Genomic DNA, 13,997 nt, shown 5'->3' with positions numbered 1-13,997 from the left:
TGCTGAAAAGCCCAGCTCTCTCTCTTGCTTATCAGCATTTAACCAGCCTCCATCTGGAAAACACTCTTTCAAATTCCATGTTAATACAAGACAAGCGGCCAATATATATATATATATATTTTTTCTAATATATATTTTTTTATGTATGAACCCCCCCCCCCCCCCCCCACCTCTCAGTTGAAGGCTGCGTTCCAAATGACACCATATTCCCTCTTTAGTGCACTACTGTTGACCATTGCTGGGCCCTGGTCAACAGTAGTGCACTAAAGAGGGAATATGGTTCCATTTGGGACACGGAGAGATGACGGAGCGTATGGTGCAAGAGGCTCACTGAACAACATCCACAGTTATTAGCTCATTATTGCTGCCTGAAAACGTATGCCACTGTTGTTTATCACAGTAGAGCAATCTGAGACTGTTCTCTCTTCTCTCTCTCCTCTCTTCTCACTCTCTTCTCCTTCTCTCTCTCTTCTCCCTCTATTCTCCCTCTCTTCTCTCTCTCTCTTCTCCCTCTCCTCTTCCTCTTCTCTCTTCTCACCCTCTTCTCTCTTCTCTTCTCTCGCTTCTCTCTTCTCTATTTTTCTCTCTCCTTTACTCTCTCTTCTCCCTCTCTTCTCTCTTCTCCCTCTCCTCTTTTCCTCTTCTCTTCTCACCCTCTTCTCTCTTCTCTTCTCTCATTTCTCTCTTCTCTCTTTTCTATTTTTCTCTCTCCTTTACTCTCTCTTCTCCCTCTCTTCTTTCTTCTCGTGTGTTTCTGCTGGCTATCACTGAGGCCTGGTACTGTGTGATGCCCTGACAGCAGCCATTAGTCTCTGTCCAGGAGAGGAGAGGAGAGGAGAGGAGAGGAGAGGAGAGGAGAGGAGAGGAGAGGAGATATGGCAGGAGAGGTGAGAGGGAAAGGGGAGAGAGGGACGAGAGGAGAAGAAGAGAGGAGAGGGGAGGAGAGGCGGGAGAGAGGGCCCCCTACAGAGAGGAGGAGAGGGGAGGAGATGAGAGGGGAGAGGAGAGAGGAGGGAGAGAGAGCCCCCTACAGAGAGGACGAGAGGAGGGAGAGAGGCCCTGCCATGGTAATTGCCTTTCTGGGATAATCACTCCAAGCCACAGCCAGGCCCCTCCATACACTGTTGGATTATTTAACCCCCCCCCCCCCCCACTGCTGCTCCAAAACTGGTGCTCTGGAGAAGGAGTGTGGCGTCAGACTGATTATCTCTCTGTGTCCCAAATGACTCTATGTAGTGCACTACTTTTGACCAGGGCCTATAGGACTCTGGTGAAAAGTTGTGCACTTTATAGGGAGTAGTGTGCGATTTGGGATATACTCGCTCTCTCTCTCTCTGCATTCTTCCTCGTACATGCATGAACAACATCCTCCTCAAACACAGGGGACATTTTGATTGGTTAAGTCCTCCTGTCCCCCCCCACACACCACCTCTCTCCTGAGTGCAGTTAATACTTGTCAGAAAAGGCAAATGGCTGTCTTTAAAAACGATAAGCACTGCTCCACAGCTATGGTGAAAATACACCACAGTGAGTACGGTTACATGCACACTATAATACCATTATTGTGGATAGTCAGATGAAGATAATAGTTGGATTAAAAACGTTTACATGCTTAGCAAGAAGAACGATTTCCCTAATAATCCTGTTTACACATCTGAAATCTGACTGGACTATGATAAATGCATCACATCGCCAATCAAAATAGACATTGTAGCACGGCGACCATGTTTATTTTATTGTTTGTATGTGAAAACTACTTCTTAAGATGCATACTTTTCAGTTGTTTATGAACTCACTTCACTGGTACTAAAGAGGGAGGCTCACTCGGCTGGTGCTACCACGTGCTGGAGCTCGGATTTTAAGGTGTTTACATGTCCTGACAATTCAAAAGGTTGTTCAGAAAACCAGGTGTTTACATGTCCTGACAATTCAAAAGGTTGTTCAGAAAACCAGGTGTTTACATGTCCTAACAATTCAAAAGGTTTTTCAGGAAACCAGGTGTTAACATGTCCTAACAATTCAAAAGGTTGTTCAGGAAACCAGGTGTTAACATGTCCTAACAATTCAAAAGGTTGTTCAGGAAACCAGGTGTTTTAATCGGCGTATGTTTACTTCTGATTTTGACCTAACGCCGATTTAAGATAGGCGGAGTAAGGTGTTTACATGACTAATGTACTATATAATCTGCCTACTGTTGTCATCAGTTAAATATCTAGTTAGTAGTGTTCATTAGTGTAAACGTACAGATTGTAGCCCCATTCCAGAGTTGTCCAGATTTTATTTTATTTAACTAGTTAAGAACAAATTTTAATTTACAACGACGGTCTAGGAACAGTGGGTTAACTGCCTTGTTCAGGGTCAGAACGACAGATTTTTTTTTACCTTGTCAGCTCAGGGATTCAATCTAGCAACCTTTCGGTTTCTGGCCCAACGCTCTAACCACTAGGCTACCTGCCGCCCCGATATAGAGGGGATCAGAACCTAGGCTGTGTACTGGAGGTATTGCTCTGTAGGGTTCTGTACATTAGAACTACCTACATGTTATTCCTCAGGAAAACAGCCTTCATCCCATTGTCTTGTTACGAATATAAACACATCTCAGTACTAGAGGCCGTCACTACAGACACCCTGGTTCGGTTTCCGGGCTGTATCACAACCGGCTGTGATTGAGAGTCCCAATTGTGCGGCTCTACCATTGGCCCGGTGTCGTCCGGGTTAAGGGAGGGTTTGGGCCTGGGTAGGACCCGGCATTGTAAAATAAGAATTTATTCTTAACTGACTTGTCTAGTTAAATAAAGGTTCAATAAAACATTTTTAAAAATGACCTTGTATTGGAACAAACACCGCTTGCTCTGAATAGAACCATGTTCAGTGGCAATGCATTTTCATGTCAACTCAATTAGCACTTTAAAACCGAAGGATATAACAACATTCCATGTTCAATGCCATTTTCACAACCACGTTGTATAGAGAATGAATAACATTAACATTCAATAGAAAAGGAATGGAAGTAGGAATGTGGTTTTTCTTGTTTGACGGGTCGAGGATGTTGGCAATGAAGTTCAGTTCTTTTCTTAACTTCTGTTGTGATCAGGCTTTAGTGTTAAACCATATTTCTGTTCGTTATGAAGCAGAAGAAAGTGTTCCAGGAAAGCATTTTCTAACTGCCTCTAGCCGTAGTATCACGACAGCATACACTACAGTTTTATCAACCCTGGTTGATGCTTGGTAGAACTCAACTTTTAGTCCATTATGTGTTTATACATAGTCTCTGTCCCAAATGGCATCCTATTCCCTACATAGTGAACTACTTTCAACCTGAACCCTATGGTCAAAAGTAGTGCACTATATAGGGATTAGGGTGCCGTTTGGGACATAGCATTGGGCAGAGTGTAGGCAGAGTGTACAGTAGGCAGAGTGTAGTCAGAGTGTACAGTAGGCAGGGTGTAGGCAGAGTGCACAGTAGGCAGGGTGTAGTCAGAGTGTAGTCAGAGTGTACAGTAGGCAGAGTGTAGGCAGAGTGTAGTCAGAGTGTACAGTAGGCAGAGTGTAGTCAGAGTGTAGTCAGAGTGTACAGTAGGCAGAGTGTAGGCAGAGTGTAGTCAGAGTGTACAGTAGGCAGGGTGTAGTCAGAGTGTAGTCAGAGTGTACAGTAGGCAGGGTGTAGGCAGAGTGTACAGTAGGCAGGGTGTAGGCAGAGTGTAGTCAGAGTGTAGTCAGTGTACAGTAGACAGGGTGTAGGCAGAGTGTAGTCAGATGGTAGTCAGTGTACAGTAGGCAGAGTGTAGGCAGAGTGTAGTCAGTGATTAATACAGAGACTGTTAATCCAGCCATCAGTGAGGTGAAAGACAGTTTTATAAGCAAACCACCAGATTAAAACAACTCCGTCTCATATCATAAAAACGTAACGTCGCCTTTGATGATTATCCCAGTCTGTGTGATAGATCTATCCATGATGCCTCCATCCAGTCAAAAAACAATGTTAAAAACATGATGTACAAACAGACATGTCAGGTCTACATGCGTCTTTTGAATGTGTCCAGTAGCTAGCAGTCTTTGAGTTAGCTCTGCTGAGTCCCCCAGTACATCAGGAGAATAGTAGCTAGCAGTCTTTGAGTTAGCTCTGCTGAGTCCCCCAGTACAACAGGAGAATAGTAGCTAGCAGTCTTTGAGTTAGCTCTGCTGAGTCCCCCAGTACATCAGGAGAATAGTAGCTAGCAGTCTTTGAGTTAGCTCTGCTGAGTCCCCCAGTACAACAGGAGAATAGTAGCTAGCAGTCTTTGAGTTAGCTAGGCTGAGTCCCCCAGTACAACAGGAGAATAGTAGCTAGCAGTCTTTGAGTTAGCTCTGCTGAGTCCCCCAGTACATCAGGAGAATAGTAGCTAGCAGTCTTTGAGTTAGCTCTGCTGAGTCCCCCAGTACAACAGGAGAATAGTAGCTAGCAGTCTTTGAGTTAGCTCTGCTGAGTCCCCCAGTACAACAGGAGAACAGTAGCTAGCAGTCTTTGAGTTAGCTCTGCTGAGTCCCCCAGTACAACAGGAGAATAGTAGCTAGCAGTCTTTGAGTTAGCTAGGCTGAGTCCCCCAGTACAACAGGAGAACATTAGCTAGCAGTCTTTGAGTTAGCTCTGCTGAGTCCCCCAGTACAACAGGAGAATATTAGCTAGCAGTCTTTGAGTTAGCTAGGCTGAGTCCCCCAGTACAACAGGAGAATATTAGCTAGCAGTCTTTGAGTTAGCTCTGCTGAGTCCCCCAGTACAACAGGAGAATATTAGCTAGCAGTCTTTGAGTTAGCTCTGCTGAGTCCCCCAGTACAACAGGAGAACAGTAGCTAGCAGCCTTTGAGTTAGCTCTGCTGAGTCCCCCAGTACAACAGGAGAACAGTAGCTAGCAGTCTTTGAGTTAGCTAGGCTGAGTCCCCCAGTACAGCAGGAGAACAGTAGCTAGCAGTCTATGAGTTAGCTCTGCTGAGTCCCCCAGTACAACAGTAAAGTAGTAGCTAGCAGTCTTTGAGTTAGCTAGGCTGAGTCCCCCAGTACAACAGGAGAAACTAGAGCAGTTGAAAGGTGGGCTGTGTCCCAAATGGCACCCTATTCCTTACCTAGTGCACTTCTTTCAACCAGAGCCCTATGGGCCCAGCTCAGAAGTAGTGCACTATATAGTGAATACGGTGCCATTTGTGTTGCTGTTACATGTTACAGTGAGGAGTGTCTTAGACGTTAGACAACATGTCAGACAGGAAACAGGACTTAATGTGATCCCCTTCATCTCTCCATTCCGAATGCAAAGGTTTCTGATGACCCTTTGAAGGTCGATTAGGGGATTCAGAGAATAGAGGTTAGTCTGTCACGCTGATCTGCTAACCAATGTTTTTTAGGTGACACACAGACGGCATCCCATCTACACACTGGAGGCTGGTGTCATTTTGAATCGGAGACCGTCCCACTTTTGCTTTTTGCATGTGGCTGTGCAAGCCAATCCAAACCAATCCAGGCCAATCCAGGCCAATCCAAGCCAATCCAAGCCAATCCAAGCCAATCCAAGCCAATCCAAGCCAATCCAAGCCAATCCAAGCCAATCCAAGCCAATCCAAGCCAATCCAAACCAATCCAAGCCAATCCAAGCCAATCCAGGCCAATCCAAGCCAATCCAAGCCAATCCAAGCCAATCCAAGCCAATCCAAGCCAATCCAAGCCAATCCAAGCCAATCCAAGCCAATCCAGGCCAATCCAGGCCAATCCAAGCCAATCCAAGCCAATCCAAGCCAATCCAAGCAAATCCAAACCAATCCAAGCCAATCCAGGCCAATCCAAGGCAATTCAAACCAATCCAAGCAAATCCAAGCCAATCCAAGCCAATCCAAACCAATCCAAGCCAATCCAAGCCAATCCAAGCCAATCCAAGCCAATCCAAGCCAATCCAAGCAAATCCAAACCAATCCAAGCCAATCCAGGCCAATCCAAGGCAATTCAAACCAATCCAAGCAAATCCAAACCAATCCAAGCAAATCCAAACCAATCCAAGCCAATCCAGGCCAATCCAAGGCAATTCAAGCCAATCCAAGCCAATCCAAGCAAATCCAAACCAATCCAAGCCAATCCAGGCCAATCCAAGGCAATTCAAACCAATCCAAGCAAATCCAAACCAATCCAAGCAAATCCAAACCAATCCAAGCCAATCCAGGCCAATCCAAGGCAATTCAAGCCAATCCAAGGCAATTCAAGCCAATCCAAGCAGGTCAGATGTTTTCAGGATCACAGAGAGAGTGGCCCCTGAGAGTTGAAATTACATAATATAGAGTAGTATCTAGTATTCATGTTGCCATAATACATAGTAGTATCTAGTATTCATGTTGCCATAATACAGAGTAGTATCTAGTATTCATATAGCCGTAATACAGTGTAGTATCTAGTATTCATGTTGCCATAATACAGAGTAGTATCTAGTATTCATTTTGCCATAATACAGAGTAGTATCTAGTATTCATATAGCCGTAATACAGTGTAGTATCTAGTATTCATGTTGCCATAATACATAGTAGTATCTAGTATTCATGATGCCATAATACAGAGTAGTATCTAGTATTCATATAGCCGTAATACAGTGTAGTATCTAGTATTCATGTTGCCATAATACAGAGTAGTATCTAGTATTCATGTTGCCATAATACAGAGTAGTATCTAGTATTCATATAGCCGTAATACAGTGTAGTATCTAGTATTCATGTTGCCATAATACAGAGTAGTATCTAGTATTCATGATGCCATAATACAGAGTAGTATCTAGTATTCATATAGCCGTAATACAGTGTAGTATCTAGTATTCATGTTGCCATAATACAGAGTAGTATCTAGTATTCATGTTGCCATAATACAGAGTAGTATCTAGTATTCATATAGCCGTAATACAGTGTAGTATCTAGTATTCATGTTGCCATAATACAGAGTAGTATCTAGTATTCATTACCCAGTCTAGGCAGATAGTAGAATAATTCCCTGTGGTGTCATTACCCAGTCTAGGCAGATAGTATAATTATTCCCTGTGGTGTCATTACCCAGTCTAGGCAGATAGTAGAATAATTCCCTGTGGTGTCATTACCCAGTCTAGGCAGATAGTAGAATAATTTCCTGTGGTGTCATTACCCAGTCTAGTCAGATAGTAGAATAATTCCCTGTGGTGTCATTACCCAGTCTAGGCAGATAGTATAATTATTCCCTGTGGTGTCATTACCCAGTCTAGTCAGATAGTAGAATAATTCCCTGTGGTGTCATTACCCAGTCTAGTCAGATAGTATAATTATTCCCTGTGGTGTCATTACCCAGTCTAGGCAGATAGTATAATTATTCCCTGTGGTGTCATTACCCAGTCTAGGCAGATAGTAGAATAATTCCCTGTGGTGTCATTACCCAGTCTAGGCAGATAGTAGAATAATTCCTTGTGGTGTCATTACCCAGTCTAGGCAGATAGTAGAATAATTCCCTGTGGTGTCATTACCCAGTCTAGTCAGATAGTAGAATAATTCCCTGTGGTGTCATTACCCAGTCTAGGCAGATAGTAGAATAATTCCCTGTGGTGTCATTACCCAGTCTAGGCAGATAGTAGAATAATTCCCTGTGGTGTCATTACCCAGTCTAGTCAGATAGTAGAATAATTCCCTGTGGTGTCATTACCCAGTCTAGGCAGATAGTATAATAATTCCCTGTGGTGTCATTACCCAGTCTAGGCAGATAGTAGAATAATTCCTTGTGGTGTCATTACCCAGTCTAGGCAGATAGTAGAATAATTCCCTGTGGTGTCATTACCCAGTCTAGTCAGATAGTAGAATAATTCCCTGTGGTGTCATTACCCAGTCTAGGCAGATAGTAGAATAATTCCCCGTGGTGTCATTACCCAGTCTAGTCAGATAGTAGAATAATTCCCTGTGGTGTCATTACCCAGTCTAGGCAGATAGTAGAATAATTCTCTGTGGTGTCATTACCCAGTCTAGGCAGATAGTAGAATAATTTCCTGTGGTGTCATTACCCAGTCTAGTCAGATAGTAGAATAATTCCCTGTGGTGTCATTACCCAGTCTAGGCAGATAGTATAATTATTCCCTGTGGTGTCATTACCCAGTCTAGTCAGATAGTAGAATAATTCCCTGTGGTGTCATTACCCAGTCTAGGCAGATAGTAGAATAATTCCTTGTGGTGTCATTACCCAGTCTAGGCAGATAGTAGAATAATTCCCTGTGGTGTCATTACCCAGTCTAGGCAGATAGTATAATTATTCCCTGTGGTGTCATTACCCAGTCTAGGCAGATAGTAGAATTATTCCCTGTGGTGTCATTACCCAGTCTAGGCAGATAGTAGAATAATTCCCTGTGGTGTCATTACCCAGTCTAGGCAGATAGTAGAATAATTCCTTGTGGTGTCATTACCCAGTCTAGGCAGATAGTAGAATAATTCCCTGTGGTGTCATTACCCAGTCTAGGCAGATAGTAGAATAATTCCCTGTGGTGTCATTACCCAGTCTAGGCAGATAGTAGAATAATTCCCTGTGGTGTCATTACCCAGTCTAGGCAGATAGTAGAATAATTCCCTGTGGTGTCATTACCCAGTCTAGTCAGATAGTAGAATAATTCCCTGTGGTGTCATTACCCAGTCTAGTCAGATAGTAGAATAATTCCCTGTGGTGTCATTACCCAGTCTAGTCAGATAGTAGAATAATTCCCTGTGGTGTCATTACCCAGTCTAGTCAGATAGTATAATTATTCCCTGTGGTGTCATTACCCAGTCTAGGCAGATAGTAGAATAATTCCCTGTGGTGTCATTACCCAGTCTAGTCAGATAGTAGAATAATTCCCTGTGGTGTCATTACCCAGTCTAGTCAGATAGTAGAATAATTCCCTGTGGTGTCATTACCCAGTCTAGGCAGATAGTAGAATAATTCCCTGTGGTGTCATTACCCAGTCTACTGTGTCATCCTCCCAGAGCAGAGAGAGAGAGAGGGAGAGAGGAATTCGCAATTCATTATTTACCCCAAACCTGGGTTTAAATAGTATTTTAAATTATTTAAAATACTTTAGCTGGTCTTGATTGAGCTTTCTTGGCGTTTGGACCAATAGAAAAAAATCCCAAAACGTCAAACCCAACCTACTTGGCCCTACAGGCATGATAGAGGAAACGCTTGGAAGTATTTGAAAGATTTCAGATAGTATTTGAACCCATGGCTGATTCAGCCTACACCGTCTATAGTGTTGTGTTGTTGACTGTATAATGCAGATGGACGTTCAGTTGGACTTCACTGAGCCACAGGAAGCTGTAACTCTAATCTAATCCAGAAATACCCATGGCAACGTGTTGTTGGGTGTGTTTTAGTTAGCGTGTTGTTACCATGTTGTGACTGTGTTGATACCTGGTGTTAAGAGCAGTGTATGTTCTTCTTCTTGATTTAAAGGGATTGGACAAATCATACTAAAGCACCTGACTGGACTACATAGACTAATATACCTTAATGATCTATCTTCAGGTGTTTTCATCCGTCTTGGTTGCTACCTGGTGGTGTTAAGATTTGTAAGTCGCTCTGGATAAGAGCGTCTGCTAAATAACGTAAATGTAAATGTAAGAGCATGGTTTCTGATGTCTCAGGTTTTTCAGTTTTTGCACCTGGTGGTGTTAAGAGCAGTGGTTGTCTCGGTGATGTCTTCAGGTGTTTTCATCCGTCTTGTTTGCTACCTGGTGGTGTTAAGAGCAGTGGTTGTCTCGGTGATGTCTTCAGGTGTTTTCATCCGTCTTGTTTGCTACCTGGTGGTGTTAAGAGCAGTGGTTGTCTCGGTGATGTCTTCAGGTGTTTTCATCCGTCTTGTTTGCTACCTGGTGGTGTTAAGAGCAGTGGTTGTCTCGGTGATGTCTTCAGGTGTTTTCATCCGTCTTGTTTGCTACCTGGTGGTGTTAAGAGCAGTGGTTGTCTCGGTGATGTCTTCAGGTGTTTTCATACGTCTTGTTTGCTACCTGGTGGTGTTAAGAGCAGTGGTTGTCTCGGTGATGTCTTCAGGTGTTTTCATCCGTCTTGTTTGCTACCTGGTGGTGTTAAGAGCAGTGGTTGTCTCGGTGATGTCTTCAGGTGTTTTCATCCGTCTTGTTTGCTACCTGGTGGTGTTAAGAGCAGTGGTTGTCTCGGTGATGTCTTCAGGTGTTTTCATACGTCTTGTTTGCTACCTGGTGGTGTTAAGAGCAGTGGTTGTCTCGGTGATGTCTTCAGGTGTTTTCATCCGTCTTGTTTGCTACCTGGTGGTGTTAAGAGCAGTGGTTGTCTCGGTGATGTCTTCAGGTGTTTTCATCCGTCTTGTTTGCTACCTGGTGGTGTTAAGAGCAGTGGTTGTCTCGGTGATGTCTTCAGGTGTTTTCATACGTCTTGTTTGCTACCTGGTGGTGTTAAGAGCAGTGGTTGTCTCGGTGATGTCTTCAGGTGTTGTTAAAGGCATTAGACAAGGAAGCTAAAGTAATACCAAAGCCTAGTAAAGAAATGGAATGGAATACACCTCCTGTTTATCTCAATTAAACTGCTCTTTCAGGTGTTGTTGACTCAGCCGTCTTGTTTGGCAGAGAGATTTATTTTTGACAATTTTATAAGTACACATCGCAAAAAGACATATGCATCCTCACCCTAGTGAACCATTATTTTTTTGCTATTAACTGTCAAAATATACTGAGGATTGACAGAAAGTACTATCGTAGGTTTTCCTATGAAAACCAAATTAACCCTGTAGCTCATATCATAGTGAAATACAGTGACATCAATTTACATGAGTAGCAGATAGCAGAATATTGCTCCTGTCCGGTATTCCCTGCTTTAAACAGATAATGACTTTACCAGCCCAGCCTAGCTATGTAAATTAGCCAGGGTCTGATATCTGACTGTACTGAGCAGCTCTGTAGTTCAACCATATGTCTGTTTCCCAATTCGCACCCTATTCCTTACACAGTTCACTACTTTTGATTAGAGTCCAATGGGCCCTGGTCAAAAGTAGTGCACTATGTAGGGAATAGGCTGCCGTTTGGAACGAATTCTATGTCTGTCTGAGGGAAGCAGACACCAAAGTACCTAGTCATCCAGTCATCTTCAATGCCTAGCCAAATCTAATGGATTTAATGAAGGGGAGATATATTTTTTGTAAATGTTGTATTTAATTTGATTTAGCATTTTTATGAGACACCCCCCATTCCCCATACTAAATCACATTAAAATGTTCAGAGTTTGTAGTCGCGTTAACTCTTCTGCTTACAGTGTGTCTGTGTGGTTGGTTGGAAGGAATAGCTAGTGTTAATGAATGCAAAACATTTCCATAAAATATTCAAAGAAGACCCATTATTGCTGTGGCTGTTTCATCTTTGCTGCTAAACTTCAATCAGTTTTGCATTTGAAATGCATTAAATGCCTTTGGTAATCTAGTCTAATCTGCAAAGCAACATTTTTGTCAAAGTGGTTTTATATTATTATTATTATTATTAAACACACCAAAAAAATATGTAACACTTAATTTTATGATGGTATTTTTTTAATTTCTCTTATAATTAAAATCCTTGCTTATCAAGTACTTAAAAACAAGCATGTAATTGTCTTGTTTATCAGAGCCTTTAATCTTATTGTCACGTTCGTTGTAAGAAGGAGACCAAGGTGCAGCGTGGTAAGCGTACATCTTACTTTTAATAGATGAACACCGAACAAAACAAAGAAAAATACAAAACGAATGTAAAGTTCTGCAGGCTTCACAGTAGCTATACAAAAACAAGATCCCACAAAAACCCAGTGGGAAAAGGCTGCCTAAATATGATCCCCAATCAGAGACAACGAAAGACAGCTGCCTCTGATTGGGAACCATATCAGGCCAACATAGAAATATATAATCTAGAATGCCCACCCAAATCACACCCTGACCTAACCAAATAGAGAAATAAAAAGGCTCTCTACGGTCAGGGTGTGACACTTATTCTATGTACGAATATTAAACAAATTACTCAAAAACACAGAATTAGTGTCAATGCAATTGTAAAACTGTGTGCAAATGTTATTTTTTACTGAGCTAAATATATGTTAATAATGAGATAATATCTAAATATATGTTAATAATGAGATAATATCTAAATATATGTTAATAATGAGATACTATCTAAATATATGTTAATAATGAGATAATATCTAAATACTATGTTAACAATGAGATATCTAAATATATGTTAATAATGAGATAATATCTAATTATTAACATATATTTAGATATTATCTCATTATTAACATATATTTAGAAATGACCTCATTATTAACATATATTTATGATATTATCTAAATACTATGTTTTTAAAGCCACATTCCAGGGTCTTATTTCCAAATGGCCCTGACACTCTGTTTGAGATCTACTCCTATGAGCTGAGGTGCATGAAGGGCTGTTTTACCATGAATAATGTTACTGTCTGTGTACTGTCTGTGTCTGTGTTAATACCATGAGGTGTCAGTGTTGTGCTACGGCTGGTTAATAGTAACACCTCCTTCCTCTGATGCAGACGAGGAGGTGCAGACTGATGAAGGCCCTTTAGAGAATACAGACCAGTCTCCACAGAGTGACCTGTCCACTGAAGAGGTTAAACACAGCTCTCCACAGAGTGACCTGTCCACTGAAGAGGTTAAACACAGCTCTCCACAGAGTGACCTGTCCACTGAAGAGGTTAAACACAGCTCTCCACAGAGTGACCTGTCCACTGAAGAGGTTAAACACAGCTCTCCACAGAGTGACCTGTCCACTGAAGAGGTTAAACACAGCTCTCCACAGAGTGACCTGTCCACTGAAGAGGTTAAACACAGCTCTCCACAGAGTGACCTGTCCACTGAAGAGGTTAAACACAGCTCTCCACAGAGTGACCTGTCCACTGAAGAGGTTAGACAAACCTCATACTTGCATATATTGCTTACTACTGTACATGTGTATCAAGTTTCATGCTTTAAAAAAAAAGTGTACATTATTTTCTATATTATCTATAGCTCAAATACAATTGCAACTGTTTGAATGTTCAACATATTGTTTCTGAAAGACTTATGATCGGCTCATGATGATAGAATCATATTAATTTGCTAATGTACAATTAATTTCAGAAGCCAACAGAGGACAGTAAATCTACTGACACAGAGGAGAGTCCAGAGGGAGAAAAAGGTGAAAAGGAGGAGACTGCAGTAGCTGAGAACTCCACAGAGGAACAAGATGATAACAAGGAAGAGATTACTAAGACCACAGAGGAACAAGATGATGACAAGGAAGATATTACTAAGACCACAGAGGAACAAGATGATAACAAGGCAGATATTACTAAGACCACAGAGGAACAAGATGATAACAAGGAAGAGATTACTAAGACCACAGAGGAACAAGATGATAACAAGGAAGATATTACTAAGACCACACAAGAACAAGATGATAACAAGGAAGAGATTACTAAAACCACAGAGGAACAAGGTGATAACAAGGAAGAGATTACTAAGACCACAGAGGAACAAGGTGATAACAAGGAAGAGATTACTAAAACCACAGAGGAACAAGATGATAACAAGGAAGAGATTACTAAGACCACAGAGGAACAAGATGATAACAAGGAAGAGTCTACTAAGACCACAGAGGAACAAGAGATATTGCAATGATAACAAGGAAGAGTCTACTAAGACCACAGAGGAGGACTCAGATAGTGTGGTTGGGGAGAAGAGCCTGGAGACCAAGCTACAGGGAAGTCTGGAGAACCTGGTCCTGGAGAAATGAAGGATGGAGAGGGGAAGGAGAGAGAGAGAAGGAGGAGGAGGCACCGGCTAAAGCTGAGGAGGTTCAACAGATGGAAAAGAGGAGAAAGAGAAAGTGGATAGAGGAGGATGAGATGAATCATACCATGTGGAAAAGAAAGATGAGGAGGAAGTAGACAAGGAACCTGGAACTGAGACAGATTCTGAGACAGAGGAGGGAGGAAGTAGACAAGGAACC

The 13,997-nt window shown here is 42.2% G+C and overlaps 1 protein-coding gene across 1 annotated transcript in view; it reads left to right on the top strand.

Moving 5' to 3' along the window:
• LOC106592327 (doublecortin domain-containing protein 2) overlaps window positions 1–13,666 on the top strand; it is a 41,575-nt gene extending 27,909 nt beyond the window's left edge. The window contains exons 8-9 of the mRNA XM_045717776.1: window positions 12,541–12,911; window positions 13,127–13,666. Of these exons, the coding sequence (XP_045573732.1) occupies window positions 12,541–12,911; window positions 13,127–13,666 (911 nt within the window). The remainder of the gene's footprint in view (window positions 1–12,540; window positions 12,912–13,126) is intronic.
• Window positions 13,667–13,997: the final 331 nt, after the last annotated feature.

The sequence above is a fragment of the Salmo salar genome, chromosome ssa05 (genome assembly GCF_905237065.1).
Source record: "Salmo salar chromosome ssa05, Ssal_v3.1, whole genome shotgun sequence".
In the NCBI taxonomy this organism is placed as follows: domain Eukaryota; kingdom Metazoa; phylum Chordata; class Actinopteri; order Salmoniformes; family Salmonidae; genus Salmo; species Salmo salar.
This window is presented reverse-complemented; position numbering and strand designations above follow the sequence as displayed.